The sequence below is a fragment of the Bradysia coprophila genome, unplaced genomic scaffold (assembly GCF_014529535.1).
Source record: "Bradysia coprophila strain Holo2 unplaced genomic scaffold, BU_Bcop_v1 contig_193, whole genome shotgun sequence".
NCBI classification, from domain to species: Eukaryota; Metazoa; Arthropoda; class Insecta; order Diptera; family Sciaridae; genus Bradysia; species Bradysia coprophila.
Window position 1 is genome coordinate 2059015 of NW_023503456.1, and position 24877 is coordinate 2083891.

The following is a 24877-nucleotide window of genomic DNA, read 5'->3' on the forward strand; positions in this document are numbered from 1 at the left end:
TATTAGGTCGCTTGTATTGGTTGAGTAGCCCCTTGCCAGTTAGCAATGTAAAAACAACCAGAAATATTTAATGCGAGCAGTCTTTTCTTTCGCTAAGTATTATAGACCGTTTTGCAATTCTATGACGGAATTGTCCTGTTTCTCACCTCTTTGTGACAAATTTTTACATAGAAAATTTACGTCAAAAAATACATTTTTCTTATAATTCTCTAAACATGTCCATGCATAAGACTAACCACCACCAAATTGAGAATGTTTTGACGACTGCCGGTTGGTCCTTTTTCCGGAATATCCTCGCACTCAAGGCTAAGTTCACACATGTGTCACATCAACACCGAGGGGTAAATCACTGATTTTATGACAAGGATTATTTGGTGATTATATGGGATTATATGCCAAAAACTATTTTGTATGAAATTGTTTTTACAGTGTTTTAACACACTGTTAAGTTTCTGTAGAGAGTATTCACGCCGTAAGTGTGCCTACAATTTGAATTTAAGTGAACGGGATCTAGAAAAAGTAAACCGAAAAATAGGTTTGTTCCAAGGCCATATGAATTGTCAAATTTCATCCATAGAACCATAACCTCAATAATATCGCTGTGTAAATCGCGTAGGCGACGTTGCTCGATTTGTATGAAATATCACGTAAGCGACGTTGCTATGGATGAAATTGTCGTTGTTCGGGTTGTCAAAGTTCGTGTTTACAGTTACTTGGAACAAACCTATAAATTTCAACGTTTCCTTGTATGAAACTGACGCTGCGTGTGAAAAGTGAAGTGCTTACGTGAGTGACGGAAATAGCAGCTACGGTAACACATATAACAAGTAAGAAATTGCGCTCAGTAAAAGAATAGTAAACAAGTTCGACAAACATTATCAATGGTTTTGATCTGAACAGTTGATACGGTACACAAATGAATTAGGCACCGAATTCGATTGCTAGTTTGTTCAAACAAATAACCCGAAAATATGATGGGAATGTCTGTGCTGTGTTCGATTCAGCCAGCGTTCAGTTTCAGTTATTTAATTCGTTTCTGTTTGGTACTTGATGCCGAAATCACGAATTGCGAAACGTTTTTCTTCAATTAATTACGTATAAAGGTGAAGTCAATATGTTGTCAATGGAGACAAATTTGATGAACGAAAGAATGAAAATGTTGAGGAGAAGACAGTGGCAATTTTTTCTGACGAACAAATTTATTCTTTGGCCAGCCAACTTTTGTTTTGGTTTTCTGCTTGTTGTGCAAATTAAATCTCTTAGAGCAAATTGTGATACTCAGTCAGCAGAATTATTTCATCTTATAAAAGGAAAAATTCAGTTGAATCGACAAATCTGGCTGTTATTGCACGAACTATGAAATTTGTAATCATGCTCATGCGTCAGTAAGCGAGCGTGACGCAGGTCCACTACTACAAAAATGTAAAAAAATGGGAGTTGATCAACATCTTCATAGCAACTTTTTGACTCTCCTTTCTGGACCCCAAAAGCCCCTAAATTTGGATGTCTCGGCATCCGTACGAATTCGACTAGCAATTACACGGTTGAGGCAGGGCCTATTTTTGGGAAATTGAATTTTCCAAATTGACATAATTTGCTAAAATTTTCCAACATTTGCCAAAATTTGCTAGAATTTGCTATTAGAAAATTTGGCAGATTCTGGAAAAATTCAATTTCCCAAAAGTAGGCCCTTGTTGAAATTTGGCCGAGATATTGAATTAAAAAAAAAAAAAATTTCTCAACTTTCAACTTTAACATAACCGATCTGTTGGTGGTTCCTAGATTTCGGGATTTTAAGTGATTCCTCTAGGATTTCTCAACTTCCATCAGGTTTTTCGATGAATTTGGGTTGTTCTTGGCATAACCAACCTGTTTACATGATGGTTCCTACATTTCGGGATTCTAAGTGATTCCTCTGGCACTTCTCAACTTCCATCAGGTTTTTCGGTGAATTTGGGTTGTTCTTGTCATAACCAACCTGTTTCCATGATGGTTCCTACATTTCGGGATTCTAAGTGATTCCACTAGCATTTCTCAACTTCCATCAGGTTTTTCGATGAATTTGGGTTTTGCTTGGCATAAACAACCTGTTTGCATGATGGTTCCTAGATTTCGGGATTTTAAGTGATTCCTCTAGCATTTCTCAACTTCCATCAGGTTTTTCGATGAATTTGGGTTGTTCTTAGCATAACCAACCTGTTTCCATAATGGTTCCTACATTTCGGGATTCTAAGTGATTCCTCTAGGATTTCTCAACTTCCATCAGGTTTTTCGATGAATTTGGGTTGTTCTTGGCATAACCAACCTGTTTCCATGATGGTTCCTACATTTCGGGATTCTAAGTCATTCCACTAGCTTTCTCAACTTCCATCAAGTTTTTCGATGAATTTGGGTTGTTCTTAGCATAAGCAACCTGTTTCCATAATGGTTCCTACATTTCAGGATTCTAAGTGATTCCACTAGCATTTCTCAACTTCCATCAGGTTTTTCGATGAATTTGGGTTGTTGTTGGCATAACCAACCTGTTTACATGATGGTTCCTACATTTCGGGATTCTAAGTGATTCCACTAGCACTTCTCAACTTCCATCAGGTTTTTCGGTGAATTTGGGTTTTGCTTGGCATAACCAACCTGTTTTCATGATGGTTCCTACATTTCGGGATTCTAAGTGATTCCACTAGCACTTCTCAACTTCCATCAGGTTTTTCGGTGAATTTGGGTTTTGCTTGGCATAACCAACCTGTTTTCATGATGGTTCCTACATTTCGGGATTCTAAGTGATTCCACTAGCATTTCTCAACTTCCATCAGGTTTTTTGATGAATTTGAGTTGTTGTTGGTGTAACCAACCTGTTTCCATGATGGTTCCTACATTTCGGGATTCTTAGTGATTCCTCTAGCATTTCTCAACTTCCATCAGGTTTTTCGATGAATTTGGGTTGTTCTTAGCATAAGCAACCTGTTTCCATGATGGTTCCTACATTTCGGGATTCTAAGTGATTCCACTAGCACTTCTCAACTTCCATCAGGTTTTTCGGTGAATTTGGGTTTTGCTTGGCATAACCAACCTGTTTTCATGATGGTTCCTACATTTCGGGATTCTAAGTGATTCCACTAGCATTTCTCAACTTCCATCAAGTTTTTCGATGAATTTGGGTTGTTCTTGGCATAACCAACATGTTTCCATGATGGTTCCTAGATTGTCTTTTATACAAAACGTAGCCTGACAATTTGAAGTAGTCAAGCCACACCCTTTAAGTATATTTTTTAAGCTCATAAAATGAAACTCTGAATAAGAATCATGGGATCCTAGGTCTGCACTGATTTTTTAGGTTATGTTTTCGGTTGGTTCTCTGACAACGGAATGATACTGACAACATTGAGTTCTTTTCTTATTTCATTTTATTTACAAAATATAATTTACAATAATTTAATAATGACCTACTAATGGTACGTTCATGCATACAAAAAGTTACAAAAGAAAAAGCAATTTCCATATCACTTTTGCTTTTCTCTCACTTCCTAAATATAACTCTCAGTATCCTTACAACAGGAGCCTCGAACATTACCGACGCAATGAATGCACATACATACGATATGACTGCGTTACCCAGAAATATCGTAAACACCATTAAGTGCCGTATATGTAGCGGCCCTTGCATCTGAAACGATGTCACTACTTGCGTGATCGGATGCAGCAAATAGGTGCAATAGGTCAATCGACTCAATGGCAGAAACGCGGGATATGAAAGGAAATCGTTGATCGGTTGGGCCAGTCCCCATTTACAGGATAGTGTGATCCAAATTAAGGCAAATCCCCAGGCTGGATAATGGAAAAGACAATTTAATTTTCACAAAATGAAAAGCCTCTGGCAAGATCCCGATGTTTCTTTTTCGATTCGTTTGATCTACATGAAACTTTTCATTTTTTTTTGTTACCTGTATGTCCCAGACTGATGTAGAACGCTGTGTCGATTCTATCCAAAGAACCATTCCATATACCGAACACGCACAGCGACAGAGTTGCCATCGATACAAACCACATGAAAATGTTAAATGTGGATGATACCTTTGGCGGTTCCTTGAATCGATTGATTATGTAGCCGGCTATCATGCCTAAGATGGTTCATGGGAAATTTGTTATTTACAAGGCAGTATGAGAACGTCATCCGGACAGCAAAAGAACATACCCATTATGTACGGACCGATACGTGTGTACACTTGGTCGTATAGATATCCAAACGATTCCAACGGATTTGATATACGGAAAATGTAATTGACGTTCAGTGAAACTGCAGCCGATATTACCCACGAGCCGAGCAAAAAGGCAAAAACCAATGTCACAGATGTTTTGAAGTGGCTAAAGGTTCGCAAAATGAGCACACACAGAATGGGTATGAGTATACAATTGAACGGTTTTGGTTCTTGTTCATAAAAGGAAATATTTTTATTGGCAAATTTAGTCAGCTAATGGGGAGGTTGGGAGCTTCGGCATTTTTTTATAATATTTGTTTGGGGTGGAGAGAATAAAATTGGAAATTATACAAACTCAATCAAATGTTTCCAATTGATCGCTCGGCTTTGAAATATGCGACCGTGTTGTATAACGTTCGGAGATTGAATATAAATGCAAATGTTGTTGCCAGTGTTTCATCGTTCCATTTTCTGTATTCAAGTGTTTGCGGGTGAGTTAAAGTGAAGTCATAGATCCGATTTAAATTCGATTTTCTTTTGACACACCAGCGGACGTGATGGAAGTTTTAATCACACGGTGGTATTCAGTTCGATGATGAAATTGGACAACATTTTGGTGGACGTATGAAAGACTTCTTCTTTCAATGATGACGTTTAGTCCGGGCTGTTATGTCAGAAAAAGTCGTTCCGCTCGCTGGCGAGTATTGAAGTATTTTGACTGCAGTATATGATTCAAGGAGTTTCCGAACTAAATTTTTTTCTTGGTTAAAACCGGTTTTACTGCAAAACTTAAAACTCGGATATCTCCTTCAAATCAAAATATCTTTTAGTGGTCTCAACGGTTTCAGAAACTCTGATCCAATACCTAAAACTCATAAAACAACTTTTTCGTCAAAAGACCAGAACTGCCCGGTCTATGGAGGATTCTCGGAAAAGTCCCCCCAAACAAACCACTAACTTTGAGGCTCATTTTCCTGAACAATTCTTATTCAATTTTGACGTGTTAGGGCTTTTTGGAAAGGTAATTGCATATCCTACCAACGATAGCTGGCCGAGCTCTGACATATCAAAGAAACAGGTGCCACAGCTCACAAGTACTTTTTTCAGAAGTTTTTTTTTTCACAGAAATTTGTGGAAATTAATAAGAGTTTAAAACGATTTTCACTCAAGAAATTACAAGACTATGAAACATTTGAATGATATGCAACTATATGGCTGGGACTGAGTCTTCCCAAATACATCACAAGGCTAGAACTCAGGCAAAACTAGCATTTCCAGCAGCTTTTTGTTTTCTCCTATGGATTTGGGAAAGATTGATGTTCTTGGATGTCAGTTCCTATAATTCCATCACTCCGAAGGGTCCATCTACTTCCCAGTGCTAGGACTAGGACTAGTCTACTCTGGACTTGAGGAAAGATTGAGGTGTCTGAAGGTCAGTTCCTAGAATTCCATCACTCCGAAGGATTCATCTAGTTCTAATATATTTCGAATATACATTGACTATAATTATATAATTCTGGGAACTAGCCAAGGGGAAACAATCTGTTCGAGAGCTCACAACTGTTTAAAGATCTATGTCCGTCTGTCTGTATGAGTATTGTGCAGTATATGTTTTTTGATAGATCCCCGCTGAAACGACCTTACAAAAATCGAAATTTTAATATTTCATCGAGTCTCCGCCAGCTTCCCTTACATCCATGGGACAACTTTTTTTTGTACCATTATTGCAATCAAAATTCCAATTTTTAGTCCAATAACATCTACACATTTACCCAGCCTCCTTGGACCTTCTCACATATTTCCCATGCATACAGCACGGTCTGTCTAATTAAAATACACTCACCGCGTCGACAAAATGAGAATGATAACTGCCCAAATGTAGAACTGCATATCGTTCGCCAAGTACCATGACCAAATCATACACAATTCGGGAAATGGAAACCAATTTTGAATGTAGAGCATGTTACGCCACCAATGTGTTGGACATGTCAAATGATCGGTTAGGCCGTACGGGAAAACCGAATTGTTGTAGGTGTCCCTGTTGGAAAAAAAAACAAAATTAATTTTTCAATTCGAATTGTGGTCGTTGGACGATTCGGAGCGATATCCTACTTAAACGACACTTCCGATATTAGTAGTGCCACAAAGTACGCAGGAGTTAGTCTTAAATATCGGTATAGGAACAGAAGAACACTCTGCTTTGTGTCCGTTGCAATTGTCTGCTTTTTGTTGGATAATTTGTCAGCACTCCGTAGGAATAGCAGGGTTACCAACAGGCCGCTGTGGAAAATTGTGATTTTTAATTTTTATCCACAAGGAATGCTGTACGAAGTCTGTACCAACCTAAGATAGAAGAATGTATCTACCGCATAGTTTGCATTTCCAATAATTTGGAAGAAGAAACCCCTTTCGGTCATCGTTTTCTGGTACTACAAAAAGAACAAAATTCAAACAATGCCATTGGTGCCAGCCTTCCGGTCAAGTTACCTTATTTTCCGATATGCCGAATGTCTGTAGATATGTGTGTACCATTATGGTCCATAACATTGAAAATACTCTCATTCCATGGATGCACGTCACCGAATCCTAGAAAGAATGCTGTGGTTATGAACGCATTGAAAGGTTTTCAAGAAAACACTTTATAATTTTATCCGGGTGTGGGATACTGTACAGGAAATCTGTCAATGCAAGCGGATGGAAATTATTTTAATGCCCGCCCCACGCGAAAGTTGACCATTACATAGCAGTTTGCCCCGTTCGAAAATGATCCATTACATGAAGAATAGATTCGGTTCATTTTACGCGAATTTCTTTGTGGTTATCGACATGGGGCAGTTAATGAACCAGAAAACATTGGATGCTGCTAAATACACATTTATTCGGAAACAGATTTGGGATTTTCGCCTTCGGCTCAGATATACAAACTCTACACTTGACCAAATGACAGTTACCGAGACAAGATGCTTAAAAAACACACGAGTGAGTTTGCTTTTCTCACAAAACTGTTAGATCATGTAATAAACTACTTTCGCAACATCCACTGTAATCTACTATTTTATGGATGTTGCAAGCAAAACGGGAAGAATTGAAGTTGCGACTACGCCCTCGACTACACCTTCGGATTTTAAGGGAACGAGAGGGTGTATAAATGAATCGGTTTATTTTCAGTCATCACTTTCGGTTCATTTTCTTTCGTTCACGGTTCTTTTCCAGTGACTTCCGGTTCGCAAACAGCGTGGAAACTAACTGAAACATAAATTTCAATTTCAATTTCAATTTTAAGGTGTAAGGGATCGGATGCGAACCGGAAGCCACTCGAAAAGAACTGTTTGCGAAAGAAAATGAAGGAACGGTAATTAATCAAAGTGGAAAGGACGGAGAATTAGTTGGAAGTTATCGAATATTACCTGAATGCGAAAAGTAATAAGTGGAAAGTGTGGAAAATTACTGTAAATCGCGTATCCACTAAATGATTTTCCCCTAAAATAATTGTTGAATTAACTCATCGATATATCGCTTCGAATTTCGCTTTTGATGTATTTAATCTATCACTTCACAGCCAGCCATTGATTGTCATATTTTCTCATTTGCATTTCAATAAAACCATATCATATACAACGTTGCGCCGGATGAACGCACCGAGCTTTATTTTTATAAACCGGTTCACAATTTATCTACTTGGATGGAAACGTAGACTTGGAAATATTGAACGAGAAACTTTATTTGTGCAGTGACGGAATTGAACTGTTTTTTGCCTCTTGGTACATTGCGGTTTTGAAAAAAAAAAAACAAAAAATCTAAAGTGTTGTCAGGCCAGGCGACAATAGAATCTGGTCTATGTTAGAGTTTCGACGAAATACTTCATCAAGAAAATCTCCCACATTCTTCGTTTGTAATTCACATTACTTTGAGACCTCCATGCAAAACTTTCTGCAAACGTTTGTAACATCTACAGATTGTCTACATGGTGGTCACAAGAAACACTTTCTGAGTGAACGTGTTGAATGATCAGATGAAGGTACAACAGGTGAGGAGCGACAGCGGCGAACAGCGAAATCAGACCAACCTCTAACGTCCAAGTATGCACCGTTGCACACTTAACACTTCAACATCAAATGTCGGTTCGTCCGTCACGTCTGTTTTCTTTACACTTCCTAAAGACACCGTTTCGTCAAGTAATGTTAATTACAAACGAAGAAGACTGAAGTACAATTCAATTGTTACCCACGATATAAAAAAAATCGCTGCAACAGTTCCCACGTCTCAACAGGCTCAAAGTGGCAAAAATACTCTCGATATAAAGATGCTAGATTAAGCTTCATGAATGTGCATGTTTAGCGAATCATAAGAAAAATGTAACAGAATTTTTACCACAGAAAATTTACCTAGGAAATTCAGCTATATTTTCCCACTGATTCGCTAAACATGTACGTGACCAGTCTCCTAATACTGAGAATGTTTTTGAAACTGCCTGTTGATGCGTGGAGAAAATGTTTGCGATTTTTGTTGTCGGTAAAATTTCCTTTGCACCACAGTCTCTCATGATTGCAATATGCTTTGTGTCGTAAAATGTATGTTTCCGTGTTTTGGCATAGAAAATGTTCATTCCGTCACAGTGTCGCATAAGACGCATAAATAACTATTTTGTGGCATGAAACTGTTTTAGTAAGCAGCAGACAAACTGTTTGATTGGCTGGAAGCCCTATAGGACATATTTATTGTTCGATTCATCTGGGAACAATCATCCCATTTCAGTAATAGGGATGGACAATATTGTGTTTAAAAAAAAACAAAAATAATTTCCCACACAAAATGAATATGACAACGAGATTTCATTAAAATCTATCGTTTCCAGACTCTAACTTTTCAAACTTTTCCATTTTTCCATTAAAACAAAAGTCATAAAGTGTTTGCTTTTCCTCCCGTGAATGAATGACACACGAATTTTATCAACATAAAACGTTTGCTTAAGGGAAAAATAAATGTGTTTGTGTTCTATACAGGTGACAAAATCGATGGGTGTAATTCGTGTAATGCTACTGTGAATCGTTTTAAAATAGAAAATGAAAAAAAAAATCTTTGTCACTGGCAATTATTGTTGGAGGTGGAGAGGTGAAATCGTTTTTTATAAATAGAGGAGCGCATTGACATTCGTGTGGAAATGTTTTGGGGCTGGGCAAATCGAACGTGACAGTCGTCAATTTTTTTTACATACATTTGACTTCCATAGGGTTGGAAGTGGTCTATTACAACCCTAGGGATGAAAAGTAAATTCATTTTTAAGCACGCAAAGCCCATTGTATAACTCAGGATTAAATTTGAAAGTCTAGTTTTAGTGTGTTTATTGACCTCGGTTTCGCCTCGGATCTTCAAACAACACACTAATCATGTATCATCAAGGTGTTCGTTCATAAATCGATTGTAGATCTATCAACATGACGACACTAACTGAGAAATTTTTTCTAACTCTCTTCAGTTACGCTTAATTTTGGTTTACTCATTGCTATTGTCTACCTATGCTCACCTCTCACCTATTACCTAATCCCAACAAAAATCTCTTCGAGAAAAGTTTGACGCAGTCTTTGAAGTACAATTTTGAAAATTTGACGAAAACCGAAAATTTGACGAAAATCAAAAATTTAACGAAAATCAAAAATTTGACAAAATTAGAAAATTTGACGAAATTCGAAAATTTGACGAAATTTGAAAATTTGACGAAAACCGAAAATTTGACGAAAACCGAAAATTTGACGAAAACCGAAAATTCGACGAAAATCGACAATTTGACTAAGAAAGTAACTCTATCTACAACCATTCGAGAAATAGCTCTAAAACCCTAATTGACCCACCAATTTCCAATTTTTGACATTTTTCACATATGCCAATCTGTTCTACTCGTAAAACTCTGAGACTTTGCCGAAGAAAGTAACTCTCTATCTGTTCGATTCGTGTGGCGAATACCTTTTATTTGATGGGTCGCACGCCTCTGTAGGTTTCAATACAGCTAAGCTACAGCCGAAAACGCGTTCCCGACCCTGGAAAACAACACTCAGAAACCACTTCGAGGCCATTAAAACAAAATTCTGGTTTTTCCTGGGGTAATGGCGTATCACATTTTCATTTTTATGCCCTTCTTCAAGTGATTTTACTCTTCAGGAAACTATTCTCTACCTGTGGTTCAACTCCCTCAGAAAGCCTGTAAATAATTTACTCTGTAGGTGCCTTATGGTCTTAAGTGCTTCGGTGGTCTTAGGAGAGTTTGGAATATTTTAGAGCCTTACCACGTCAAGCGCATTTTAGGCTTCTAGAACCTTAACTCTTCATGAGCGAAAACACTTCAAGAGCAATTGAAGTTCGAGAAATTGATTATTCATCAGATCTATCAACTGCCATATAGCTTTCTCACTTCTAATACCCTTTTTAAGCTAGCTCTCGAAAAATGTGGGCTCCCGACAAGCAACTCTTCCCCAACGAATGAAAATTTAAACTGAATTCTTGAACTACCCATCCCTCCTTCATTCCTCATTTTCTGGATTAGATATTGATATTAAGAAAATGTGTTTACCTGTGACAGTTTATCCGCCGATAAAATGGCTCTCGCGTTTGACGGCAAACTGAAACTCAGCAGTAGTTGTTGTGGTATACCTGTAAAAAAAAAGTTTAAAAAAAGTGTTCAGACCTGAAACGATGTCCATAGTTTTAAGTATTTAAACCAACAGTTGTTCGCTGTCCAGTGAAAATGATGAAAATTGCTCGACAAATTCTACAACAAGTGAACAAGTATCGAGGAATAGGTTGTGAAGAATTTGAGAATTAAAGCGCTGAAATCTGAAAACGAGTGATATTTCGGCACCTAGATCACCAATTTGAGTAAATGTAGGAAAGAGATGAGATCTGCCAATTGTTTGTTCGTTAAACTTTTCAAATTCATTTGGAACAAGAGAAGAGCGTTCTGTATGGGGCTGCTTCACGAACAGTAGAACAACAGAACCTCGTCTACTGTTCTATTGTTTGTGATTTTATTGTTCTATTGTTAACATGTTCGACAACTCAGTGAACAGTATTTTCGTATCGCACGCATGTGAAATAGACAGAATTGAGTGGCATGAACGTAAAACTAATGTGAGCTACGGCTTTCAAAGGATAGACACCAAAAGCCTATGTCCATATAATAGTCCATGACTTGATAAGCCTATAGAGTTATTGAAATGTTGGTAGATCAGTTCGGCAAGGAATGTGAAATTGAACTATATTTAGGATGGACATTTGGGGTACCATCCTAACAACCCCGTAAGTCCAGAAAAAAGCCTAAAAAATCTCAAAATCCTTGCAATTCTAGAACTGGGAAGATGGCAGACCATGTTGGAGGAATTTTACCTACATATTACCTACTCAGTAATTCCAAAAGTTCAGAAGGAAACCCAGAAAAACTTGAGAAATCCTTCAAAATAATCGAATTTTAGGACTGCGGAGTGGTGGAATTGTAGGAACTTACATATCATCACCTCAGTAATCCTGAACGTCCAGAATAGAGCCCAAAACGACCTCAGAAATCCTTGAAAATTCTATAGTTCTAGCAATATATGAAGATGATGTACCATAGTGGTTAGATTTTAGGAACTGACCAACTCAATAATCCCAAAAGTACAGAACAGAAGGAAACTCAAAAAAAAACTCAGAAATCTTTCAGAATACTTAACTTCTAGAAATGGAAGCATGGTGATTATGTGCAGTGACATAATTTTTGGAACTGACCTACTACCACCTCAATAATTCAATAAATCCAGAAGAGAATCCAAAAAAAACCTCAGAAATCCTTCAAAATCCATAGTTTTTAGAACTGGAAGCATAGAACTGGAAGCAAAGGGTTTGCGCCACTGTTTCGATCTGCGATATGAGCATCTTTCGATGCTTTGTATTTAATAATGCTGTTCAAAAATACCACATCTCATCAGGCCATTACGACAGTGGCAAAGAAATGACTAACCTCTACGAAGTAGGTCATACCTTTTTGCATGTAAAAGTCTAGCGAATCAATAATAAAATGAAAGTCAAAACTTTTATATTATTTTCTCATCACCAGACTCGCCATCCATACATGCGGGTGTCTGTGGTGAAGCAACCACATTATGCTGGTTTTACCCAAGCAAAAGAAACAAGTATCAGTGTTGTGCAAGACCAAATGAAGTATAAAAACTTCAAATGCTCACACTGGGACCATGTTTCCGTGTAATCATTGCACTCGGCTACGCCTCGAGTTACTGGAAATTACAAAAAACACAACTTTAAGTCGATAGCCATTAACATACGAATAATAATTTCGATGTATTTTTACACGACGAACATTGGAGGAGCATGTGGTGACTTTACTGTTAATGACATATCTCCAGAACGAGCTCACCGATTTAAATAAATAAAAACACGAAAATGGAGCTCTTGACATTGCGAAGAAGGCTTTTACGAATTTACAGTCTTTCTATCCATTCAGGTCCACTAGATCTGAGACGTCAGAGACATCCAGCAGAACAAATCATTTCCGAAAATGAATCCAACTCATCAATTTTTATGTACCATGCAAGTATGATTGGAACAAAAGATAATCTTTACAATTGAATTTTGTGTCATACAAATTGTCGTCCCTCCAGCCAGATTACCAACGTAATTCCGCATGGATTTAAACGGAAACTAACAAACAATCAAAAAAGCCCCAACCCAACTCCGACTATCTGTTACACAAAAACTTTTCGAGAACATTAAAACTTTTGCATTTCCACCGTCCATATGTACCCCAAATCCAATATACCACCCAAAAAACCGAGCGAACCACTTACGTTTTCAGACAATCAATATAACGTTGAACCCAGAAGCGAAAACAGGAATGAAAATGAGAAAAAAATGTGTTCCCTTCATTGACACGTACCGACTTTTTCCGTTTTCTCGTCTTTCCCATCCGCGCCAATCCCATTCATCCGTTTGCTGTGCTCCACATCGCCAGCATCTGTTACAGTGTTGTTGTTGTCGGCCGGCAAATGATGTAACTCTAACTGCTTGCCGTTTGCATATTTATGGTTGAGATTTTCGTTGGTCAACGTGTGAATGCCATTACCATTGGACAGATGGTGTTTCGTTGACGATGCTGTTGTTGAGTTGGATGTGGTTGATAATTCATAGATTGTAGCGATGATCACCACTAATCCGATTATGATGAATATTGAGCTGAAATAAGACGATTAGTTGTGGTATGGTGGTGTGGTTTCAATGATTGATTGGTCTTGCATTGCTGCAGAGTTTGCCATATTCAATAAGCAAGAGGTGCAAGACATATTAGGTCACTGTCGAGTGAGATTTGTCTCTGTAAGTATTAAAAATAGTAAACCAAAAGTACGGACAGCCAACCGGATTTTTTTAAAATCTGATTGTGGAATCTGATTGTGGAATCTGTTTGTGGAATCTGATTATGGACTTTTGTTGTGGAAACTGATTGTGGAATGTTGTGTACTCGACTCTTGTTGTGTAATGTGATTGTGGAATCTGTTTTTCAAATCTTATTATGGACTCTAATTGTGGACGCTTAATGTGAAAAATGATTGTGGAATGTGTGGGATCCATTTTTGGATCCTAGATTTCCCTCGTTATAAAAACATTGTTTGCTCTACTTACGCCAGCAATTGAAATCTCCGGTCCGTCCATAAATCATACGGTCCCGGTACAGTTCTGAGATCGAGGAATTTTATTTGATTGGTCGGAGACATTGACTTCAGCGTCTTGGACGTCGGATCCGAGTTCAAAATGTTCCGAATGTCGTTTATCGTGCAGCTTTGCGGTAGACATTGTGCTAGTTGAAGTGCATGCAACTGTGGAATATAAAATTTTGGCTTATTTTAGCAATTTCTTGGCAAACTGACCATCGATTTGCAAAATTTCGCTAACCTGCTCTGTCGGGATGGATACGTTGAACAGAATTTGTGCGACGAAAAATTTGAAAATTGGTTGCTTTGACACAGGCTTCGCGGCCTCTCTCTCGCTGTTGATTTCGAAGCAGAATTGCTTGGATCCGACCCAGAAATCGTTTCCGAATAGTAGTTGGCCTCTATAACGACCCGATGCATCGCTGGCTGAAATTAGAACATTCAGGTTGATGAAATTTTTGATTTGATCACTCTAATAGCATACGCTCCATGAGCTACGGCCATATGTTTACGATGGAATCTTAAACTATCCCAAGAGTACAGAAGGGATTCCAAAAAAAAACCCTCGCAAATCCTTTAAATACCTTCCAATTCTATAACTGGGAAGATAGTAGACCATTAGGTTGCTGAATTGTTAGAACTTTGAAGAGGCTGTAATCGTAGGACCTACTACCACCTCAATGATCCGAAAAGTCCAGAAGCGAATCCAAAAAAAATCAAAAATCTTTAAAAATCTTTAAGTTCTAGAACTGTGAAGATGGTGGACCATGTGGGGTGCTGGAATTTTGGGAACCAATATGCTACTACATCAATAATCCCAAAAATCCCTAAGAGAACTCAAAAAATACGAAAAATCACTCAAATTTCTGAAGTTTGAGAAGTGGGAAGATGGTGGACCATGTGGGGTGCTCGAATTTTGGGAACCAATATGCTACTACATCAATAATCCCGAAAGTTTCTAAGAAAACCCAAAAAAATACGAAAAATCACTCAAATTTCTGAAGTTGTAGAACTGGGAAGATGGTGGACCATGTGGGGTGCTGGAATATTGGGAACCAACATGCTACTACATCAATAATCCCAAAAGTCCCTAAGAGAACCCAAAAAATACGAAAAATCACTCAAATTCCTAAAGTTTGAGAACTGGGAAGATGGTGGACCATGAGGAGTAGTGCAACTTTGCGAACAACCCTGACCAGTCGTCCAAAATAGCACTTTTTCTACCAAGCCTACTCAAACCGATTTTTGTCCTTTTTTATCTCTCAATTGTCAACACCTATCAAACGGTAAAGCGGTTCTATAAGCCACTAGTACTTCGGACGGGACTAAAAATTAATAATGAAAGTCTCAGACTAAAGGACACACCCGAAAGACGCAAATCATTTTGTTGTTGTTTTTTTTGTCCTCTAAAAAACCGTGCAAGAATTGGCACAACAATAAACTGAATTCGCAACAATTGATCTGTGACAATTACCTTTTAATGCCCATTCAACCTCGCTGTTTAATGCATTCAAATAAGTTTCCATGTCTAATCCGCATTTACTGCTTACATTACCCACAATATTGTTAACGTTCCAACGGTACTGGTCAAACATTTCGGTGAACAATTTAAAACTCGATACATTTCCGTTTGACCATGGTCGCGACGTCAATGCACTGCTATCCAAAATCGGTGGCTTCGACTTGCTCTTTGCAACACGGTAAACATTCCGACGATCAACATCGGGCACTCTCTGCCTACCATCACTAGCCGATGTCACTTCGTCGAGGGTCAGTTCTTCGAACCGATTTCCACCATCCGTTACAACGTCCACAACATCATCATCTCCACCGTCCAGTGTTTCGGTCTGGTGTTCATTCAAATCCTCCAAATCGTCCAAATTGAAGTCAAAATCTTGTGGAAACGATTTCGTTCGATCGTTACCGGACCTACGTTCGGCGGCAATTTTCGCATTTATCATATCAACAATCATTGCCGTCTCATCTTCGGTTGATTTTGTCGGTATAATAGTGGTATCGTTCACATCGCCAGCAGCATTTCCATTTTCGGTCGCTGATGGTTCATTCATAAAATCAACAGTTGATGATGATGCAGTTGATAATAATGTTGTTGTTGTTGGAACGCGGTTGGTTGTTTGGCTTACATCACGAACATAAATTATTTTTTCTGTTTGCACTTCTGCAGACTGGTCAGTCTCGTTTGTTGTGAATTGTGCATTAGAAAGTATTGCATTTGCAATTATGCATGCGGCAAGTATGTATGTGCACTTTGTACTGTTTAGTTTTCGTTGCATATTCGAATCGTAGGTTTTTTTTCACTCTTTCATTAAAAACACAAAATCAATATTTTGCACCGTTGTTGATCAACATTTGGATGGTTATGCGGTTGAAAATGTTAGCTGAAAATGTTAGCTGGGGAAAAAAATTAACGAAACCGGAATGGTTAGAAGAATTTTTCGCCTCCTTTCCGTTCAGTTTTTCATTGGGAGTTGAGACATATGGCGCAATTGAATGAACAACTATTCGCCAAGCGTTCTCCTTTCAAATGTAAAATAGTACAGAATCTTAAATGGACATTCACGTCTAAAGAAAAATGTGAGATAATTGATTTTCAGTGACATTCCAACAGTTAAGTGTAGAAAGAGGACATGTCACATTTTAGCGAGTTATAAGAAAAATTAAACTCCATAATTTTCGTCCTATTGGAAATGAAGCTAAATGAAATTTCATTTTTCTTACAATTCGCTTACATTTAACCAGTGTAATGAGATGATTATACCCATAAGATCTAGTATAAGCTCAGATACACAAATCGATCATTATTCGATTGGGTTTTTCAAATGATCGTTCGAAGAATAAATTTGGGTCGTAGACTCATTGACGATAAGTACAATGATAGTCAGACTATTGTAATGCCCCTGATAAATGATTTATTGTTTCACGAATAGTAACGGTAAGCTGGGTGACAACATTAATTAATTGTTTTATAACACAATGGCAAATTTGCTTAAAGTCATTAGAAATATCTTCGTTTTCCACTAATCATTTACAAGCAAACGGATTGGTTGTAATTACAACAATTACCAGGGAATGTCCATCTTTATTTGACCGAATTCTGTCAACATTTAAATAAAAGGGTCAGCGGACGAGAGGTTTTTTTCTGGGACTTTATCTGTTTGAATTTTTGGGTACATTTCTAATATATTTTCTCTATTATGACGTGGGACTAATTGGACGACGTACTAGTCTACCATGAAAATCCCAAAAGTACCATTCTGGTTCTCTCAGCTGAATTCGGTTGTTTCGTTAAGTTTTGCCCTGTGAACTACAACAACACCGCGATATATTCAGCTAAAGGAAATTTGCTGACAAGTCGTGAAACCGTCAACAAGATCCATGTCCTACGTCGGAGCTCTATGTTTTTGTGGACCAGCTTAACTGTATGACAGTTCATATGGCTATCTGATTGTAATTTTATTGTCTAGCTGACATAAAAGGAACTTCTACCAGAAATGATATGTGACAGTGAGTATCGAAAGTCGGTCGTTTCCATATGTCAAAGTGATGTCAAACAAAAGGAAAATTATACGAATTATCGCGATGATTACACATATTTACATTTTAAACGTCGTGTTGACAGATGAAAATGATGGACTTTTGATTTGAATTGTCATACATCGAAAGTTATTTATTGAAAGGTTCGCGAAGGTTCATCATGTATGACGAATTGACATTTTTGTAACTTAACTTGTCTATGTCTAGTTCAATTGGTTTCAATTGAAATTCATTCTAAATGTCATATTTTACTACTTTCCCATTCGTGCTCTTGGTCTTGGTATGAAAATCGGATCCGAGTTTCACATAGAAACTTCTACTTCAACCAAGAGTCTGGAGTGAAATGGGGCAGGGTAGGGGGAAAATGGAATTTGAATAACACTAGCAGCAAGGCTTGTTATTGGCAAATTTAATTCTAAAAAATATATTTTTAAACATCATCGGTTCCACAATTTGAATCATTTGAATCGCGAGAAAACATAGCCACAATCTGGAGTATATTTGAAGGGATTGTCCTCACAAACGATCTAAGTTTTTGTTTCGTACTAAAACCGATTTTCCGAAAATCAAGTTTATCAGTCATAAGTCTGCATTCACAGTGAGCCTCCGTGTACGTGACATTTCAAACAATAGAGCACATAAAGACTCTATTGTTTTCAACTGTCATGTACGCGGAGGCAAAACGAAGTGAAAACGGATGACAGTGAGGCCACTTTAAAGAAGTCAAAAGATTCTATAAGTTGGCAAGATTGTCGCATATTGAATTTGCAATTAGATGTCACATTTAATCCCTCGTGGGTTTTCCAACACAACGGTTCCAAATAAACTCCGGCAAGACTCTAGTATTTTTATAACTCGAAATATTCGTAATTTGACAGTTATAATATCCCATAAGTACTGTCAAATTAAGTAAGTATTCCAGACTGGAGTGCTGAAGGTCCGACGCTCCAATCTCGGCAGGTAAAGAAAAAAAGTACTATGAAAGGACTATGAACTAAAAGGTCTAGAAAGATTAAAATGTAATCCCCTGGTTTGGGGTTAAATTAATGTCATTCCGAATAAGATTCGGACGCGTAGAGGAATTCGTTAGGTACAAGAAATACTGAAAAATTTCTTAAAGGTAACACTCGATTGATATATCAATTCCATAACCGTCTTCGATTGCGCACTAAAATATTTTTTGAAAAGCAAAAACTATGTAATTGCACGAATGTTCACTATGTGTGTAATACTTAATTGTCCGATGTGCAAATGCAATCGTTTAATTATGTTATTTTCAACGATATGCTTGAGTCACAGCTTTATTTCGATTTTTTAACGAATTGATTTTTGATTTCAGTTGGAAAAATGTAATTAAATTGAAACGAATGTTGCAGGAGACACATTCTACACTGTAACAACTAAGGTTGGGCTGCGCAACTTAGGCAGATCGAAAATCTGACAAAAAAAAAGTCGAATGCACTGTGCTGTTCACTGATCAATTTTCAGTTGATGTGGTTCACTTAACGAAAATATTCAAAATATTTCGTCAAAATTTGTGTTGTTTGAATGCACTGCACAGTTTCTTATTTATTGTTTATCCAACCAGCCTCTCAACATTATAGTCTTTTCAAAAAAAAACAAAAAAGAAATATTTCCAAACACTGATCCAACAATCAAAATTTAATCACCTCAAAGACACTTGTTTAATTGCACCATGTGAACTGTCCTGTAATTACAATGCGAATACCAACCGGTCAATTTGGTTTTACCTTAATATAACAAAAAAATTATTTTCCTCTGTAATCGACTAGTTTTGTTATGTATCTATAACCGGGTGGATATAATAGCCACTGTATTACACGATTATTGGGTATACAAGTACACGGTCCTAGACGAGAGCACATCGACCATATTCGAATTAAAAGATTTTTGTTTTCGTCTATTTTTAAAGAAATTAAATTATTTTCGGTCATTTGCATGGTTGTATTGTTGAAATTAGATTTTTCTTTTGTTGAAAGTCATTGTCAAGGTTTCAGTTTTTAATTGGATGTCGGATGTGATGGTAAATTTTTTGTGTGACTCAAGTAAGTGACTCCACTTGAGTCACACAAAACAATATCATTTTTATGGACTAATGTTCTATCTATCTACTTACAGATAGAAATAGGCACCAATCATGTTTATATGGCTGTATAGTCCAGGCCCTTGTGCTAGAAAAAATATTTCCAATCACATTTGATAACTGTAAAGCTCGAAAAACGTAGAGCGAGCGTAGTGACACAAGAAACTGGTCTAATAGTCGCCCCAAAACAGACGTTTTTCTTTGAATCTATGCCAAATCTGCCAAAAATATGTCCTAACTACAAAACAAAAAGGTGGCGCTGTACCATATTTCCTGTTACTTCGATAATTTTGGACCAATTGTGGATATATAGCACAAAATGTTCGCAATTATTGTATCATTTTTATCAGAAAAAAGATGGTGCCACCTTCCGAAATGGCGACTAGAAGTATTTTAGTACTGACAGAAATGATGGGAACGTCCGAAATTTCGAGCCCACTTTTGAGAACGACACAAATAATGATGTTTAGAATCTGAGAGGAAATGTAATAGAGTTTTCCCTTATTTTAGTACATTCTGTCATAAAATTACTGCTGTCATTATTTTCATGTCAACCAACTTCATATGGTGACATTTGTTCTGTAATGACAAATGTGAAGTTGATTCACATGAAAATAAGCCGCAGAGAATGAAGTGTGTACTATGAAAAAAAATGTGGCGCCTCTACAGGCCAAGCCACTTGTCCCAGAGAATAGACGTTGAATAGAAAATACAATTGCGAACATTTTCAGCTCTCCAACTCCTCAATGGGCACAAACCTACACACATTATGGTACTTTTTTTTAAGTCGGCCAATCACAGCGCAATCATTTTGTGTTGTAGTTCGAACATATATTTGACCGATGTGGCGTAGTTCAAAGAAAATTTAGAAATTTTATTCACTTAAATCGGACTAAAAGTGAATTTTATTTACACTTTTTAGATTTCGACGCTATGATGAATTACAGCGCCGTCTGTAATCTGAACTCTAAAATATTTGTCTGAGTCCATACAATATTCAATCAAAAAAATTGTTTTTAACCAACCCGATCGCGGAAAAACAACTTTTTTTGGGCGACTGAGACCAGACTACTATCTCATTCCCAAATTGGGTAACCCAATTTTATTTAAAGGGAAACAAAAAATGTTTTAACTACCTTCTGTCGAGATAAGCCCAAGTAGTTAGAAAGACGATGTAATAAAGAAGATAAAGAAGAAGAAAAAGGGTTTTATTTCACAAAGTTCCCCCTTTTTTAAAAGGATTATTAATGGAACGTATGCCATGTCGTCGGTTTTCCGATTTAACGAAGTTTTATTTTAGGTTTTTTTTTGTATATAAATGCTGGTCATATCAAGAAACAGAAACCATAAATGTCGCCGTCAGCCATTTTCTATAATTGTAAAATTCGGATGCCTCTCTTTTGTTGTAATACTGTTAGACTTGTACGATATTGACCGGTCTTATTCGCTTACTCGCAGTCGGTACGCCACATTTTTAGCCCCGTACGAAGTACTGGGGGCTTATAAGATTAAAATGCCGTTTGTAACACTTTGAATTGGAAGCAGACAGTAAGGGCAAAGCGTTTGGTTATGTTCATAGATGACCCCTCTAGCTTGAGTAAATCACAACCTTTTTCCAATTTTTTTTCCCGATATCTACCGAAATACGCACGCAATAGCTGCTTGTGATACATCAAATGAAAGGTATTGACGAGTAGAACAAAATTGCGGAACATTGTTTTTTCGGGTAAGATGCAACGTGGGCTTGTTGGGAGGGCTCAAAGGTCGTTACTCGGCCCTAAGTGCTTTTTGCACATAATTCGAGTAAATCTCATCCGATTTTGCTAGTTTTAGTTTTTTATGGAAGGTAATTGAATACCGAAAAGAACGTGTTGAAAAAAGTTTAAAATTTGGTCCCTTGGACTAAGGCCGCTACTCGGCCCTAAGTGTTTTTTGCACATAAATCGAGGAAATCTCATCCGATTTTGCTAGATTTAGTTTTTTATGGAAGGTAATTGAATACCGAAAAGAACGTGTTGAAAAAAGTTTAAAATTTGGTCCCTTGGACTAAGGCCGCTACTCGGCCCTAAGTGTTTTTTGCACATAAATCGAGGAAATCTCATCCGATTTTGCTAGATTTAGTTTTTTATGGAAGGTAATTGAATACCGAAAAGAACGTGGCGAAAAAAGTTTCAAATTTGGGCTCTTGGACTAAGGTCGCTACTCGGCCCTAAGTGTTTTTTGCACATAAATCGAGTAAATCTCATCCGATTTTGCTAGATTTAGTTTCATTTGAGAGATAATTGAATGCCGAATAGAAATGATGGCGAAAAAAGTTTCAAATTTGGTCCCTTGGACTAAGGCCGCTACTCGGCCCTAAGTGTTTTTTGCACATAAATCGAGTAAATCTCATCCGATTTTGCTAGATTTAGTTTTTTATGGAAGGTAATTGAATACGAAGAGAACGTGGTAAAAAAAGTTTCGAATTTGGGCCCTTCGACTAAGACCGCTTCGTGGCCCTATGTGGTTTTTGCTCATAACTCCTACTGTTTTGATGCCTTGTTTTATAGTACTTCATTCTCACTGGCCTAATTTTTTTTCCGTAACAACTTCACATTGATTCATTGAGTGACAGCAGTGACATTTGTCATGAAAAAATAATTCAGTGACACATAACAAAACGTACTAAAATGTAATAGTCTGAGGGAAAAACCTATTTCTTTTCAGTATTAATTTCAAAACAACCTTTTCTGATAGGTAAATGATGTTTGGAAACTAAAGCTCAAAAGTAATAGATTTTCGTAAATTTCTATTACATTTCGCCAATGTCAGCGTTCTGTTTTTTGCGAAGCAACTTCACGGCTATAGTGCAGTAGCCATGGAAGTGCCCGTGTCCATGAAAGGTGCACGGGATGTCTTGGGTGATTTGGATAGTTTTTGGTACCCTGAAAAAGAAAAGTTCGGGTGCCAAGCTGAAATCCTGTCAGTTTTCGGTAAAAGGAGGGGGGAAGTCTGGAGTGCAGTGTTTCAGTTTTCGACCATCTTCGAACACTCTGAACAAAATATTTCGTATTGTTATGGATGATATCGATAGAGAATTCAATTTCCTTCACCAAAAAAGGTGAAAATATAATTCCATCGCTTAGTCTTCAACATTTCTGCGACAAATATGACTAAAAATTGGTATCAATATTTCTCTACAGACGCGACATAACCATTGTTTTGGACCACCCTGTAACCTTTAGGTGGCTTTAGACATTCGAAAAATGGTACATGTGTAGAGAATTTTCCGGGCCATTATCTAAGCATAAAATCATTGTTTCTATCTGAAATACAACAAAAACAGTGAAAAAGTAGATGTTTCAAAATATTTCTTCACTTTGACCACATTTCTGGACCACCCTATGTCGTCCAAAAAATTTGAAGAAACTTCTAGGATTTAGGAAATTTAATTCTCTATCGATATCATCCATAAACATACGAAATATTTTGTTCAGAGTGTTCGAAAATGGTAGAAAACTGAAACAGTGCACTCCAGACTTCCCCCCTCCTTTTCCCGAAAACTGACAGGATTTCAGCTTGGCACCCGAACTTTTCTTTTTCAGGGTACCAAGGGCTATTCAAATCGCCCAAGACATCCCGTGCACCTTTCATGGACACGGGCAGTTCGGTGGCTACTGGACTACTATGAAATTTCTTAGATATTTACCAGATTGAAGTTAGATAGAAAATAGAGCGCAAAGAATGAAATACTGAAAAAAATGGTAGCGCCTCTACATGCCAACCGAACTTTCCTTTGTGTTTGGCTCGGTCATGAATCGTTTATACACACGCTGATAATGATCTAATGTATCAGTGTCAGTGCCGGCGGTAGATGTAATTTGAAAAACTAATAAGCCCTCAAACGAACATATAGTTCAGTCATGATCCAATTTGACACTTTTTTTTCTTTACGCACAATTGTGGAAAATAGTTTTTTTTTGCTAATTTAGCCAAATTGTTAGTCTACCGACCCCGGAATTAGACTTTACCATCCAGCCTGCCTATATTATAGAATCTCATTCATGCAAGAATATTTTTTTAGTGAAACAATTGCAATTCGTTGCGCGTCAATAATTTAATTTGCGTGTTGATTTTCGATAAAAAAAATTATTTTTTTTTCTTCATCTCAACAAATTAAACCATCGATTTATTTCACAAAAGAAAAATCAATTCAAGTGTGTTCTCCAAAATTCAAAATGCTTTTGATCAATTTGTTATTTATTACTATTCGACAAGGATGAGACGAGCCGTGAACCATAAAGCATAAACAACAACAACAACTCTTTAGATAAGTACGAACGTTAGGTATCTGTACTGTAAACGTAATTTTGTGTTGTCTGTCGCAGGTAAAGTACGTAGCTTACGTTTGACTTAGTAATGAAAATTATGAGGTCTTTAAATAATGCTTTACATGATAATGTCTAGCGAATTATAAGGAAAATGAAGTAGATTTTCGTATCGTTTCATTGGGCTTGAACAAATTGCATATTACTTTCTCTAAGCGGGAAGCATACACTAAATTCCATTCTTGTTAAGAACCGGGAGGTTCTTCTAACAGAAAGAGTAAAGCTTGGGAGTAGTACACAAAGGATCATAGATCTGGGCCTATTGCGCGTATTCAGTAGTTCGTAATTCTAATGAAATCAGGCCACTTCTCACAGATCGAAATTAGCGACAGAAACCATTCACTATTGAAAGCTAAACGACAATATTCCACTCTTTGCTCTATGCGTGCTTTGGAGAGCTTTCCAAATCTTTGAGCTTCATTTAGATTCCATTGGAAAAGTAGAACATTTCGGTGGAAGACAAAAGAAGTTTCAAGCTATCGAAAGCTGTTTAACTTGAAATTTGTGCTTCCATTTGTAGGTCATAGATGGAGCTGTGAGTCACGATTGTGATGTAACGGTATGTGTTTGTCGATTGTTCAAGCCATTTGAAATGGACTAATAGTAGAGGAGTTTCACGTTGTTGTGGTAATGTGTCAACACTATTAATGTCTAATAGCAGCGCACTTCAAGCATGAGTGGTACTCATGACAGTAGTGTATCAAACAAATTTTTACACTGGAAAAATGTGGGAAAGTCATACTCTGTTTGGCAGCTGTCATTTGAAGCACTTTTTCGAGAACAGCGACATCAATCTTCGAACTTGACTAAGAAATTAGTTGGAGCCTACAATAAAAGACTAGTGCAAATAATGGGAAATTTCTCTCCCGTAAGTCAAATCGAAGGGTAAATCACTGAGAAAGGGATTTGCACAGAGTCAAATAATATCATCTGACTGGCTCAAATCTCTCCTGTAAGGGCAAATGGCTG

At 37.3% G+C, this 24877-nt stretch overlaps 1 protein-coding gene across 1 annotated transcript; it reads right to left on the reverse strand.

Moving 5' to 3' along the window:
* Positions 1–3386: 3386 nt before the first annotated feature.
* Positions 3387–20040, reverse strand: LOC119075221 (O-acyltransferase like protein). The gene is made up of 12 exons (XM_037181607.1): positions 15357–20040; positions 14124–14308; positions 13854–14047; positions 13114–13409; positions 10759–10838; positions 6681–6779; positions 6537–6622; positions 6306–6473; positions 6037–6231; positions 4190–4359; positions 3939–4115; positions 3387–3822 (listed from the first exon to the last, which is right to left on the reverse strand). Exons 1-12 carry the CDS (start codon positions 16174–16176, stop codon positions 3515–3517), a joined length of 2778 nt encoding a protein of 925 aa, XP_037037502.1. The 5' UTR covers positions 16177–20040; the 3' UTR covers positions 3387–3514.
* Between the last annotated feature and the right edge of the window lie 4837 nt (positions 20041–24877).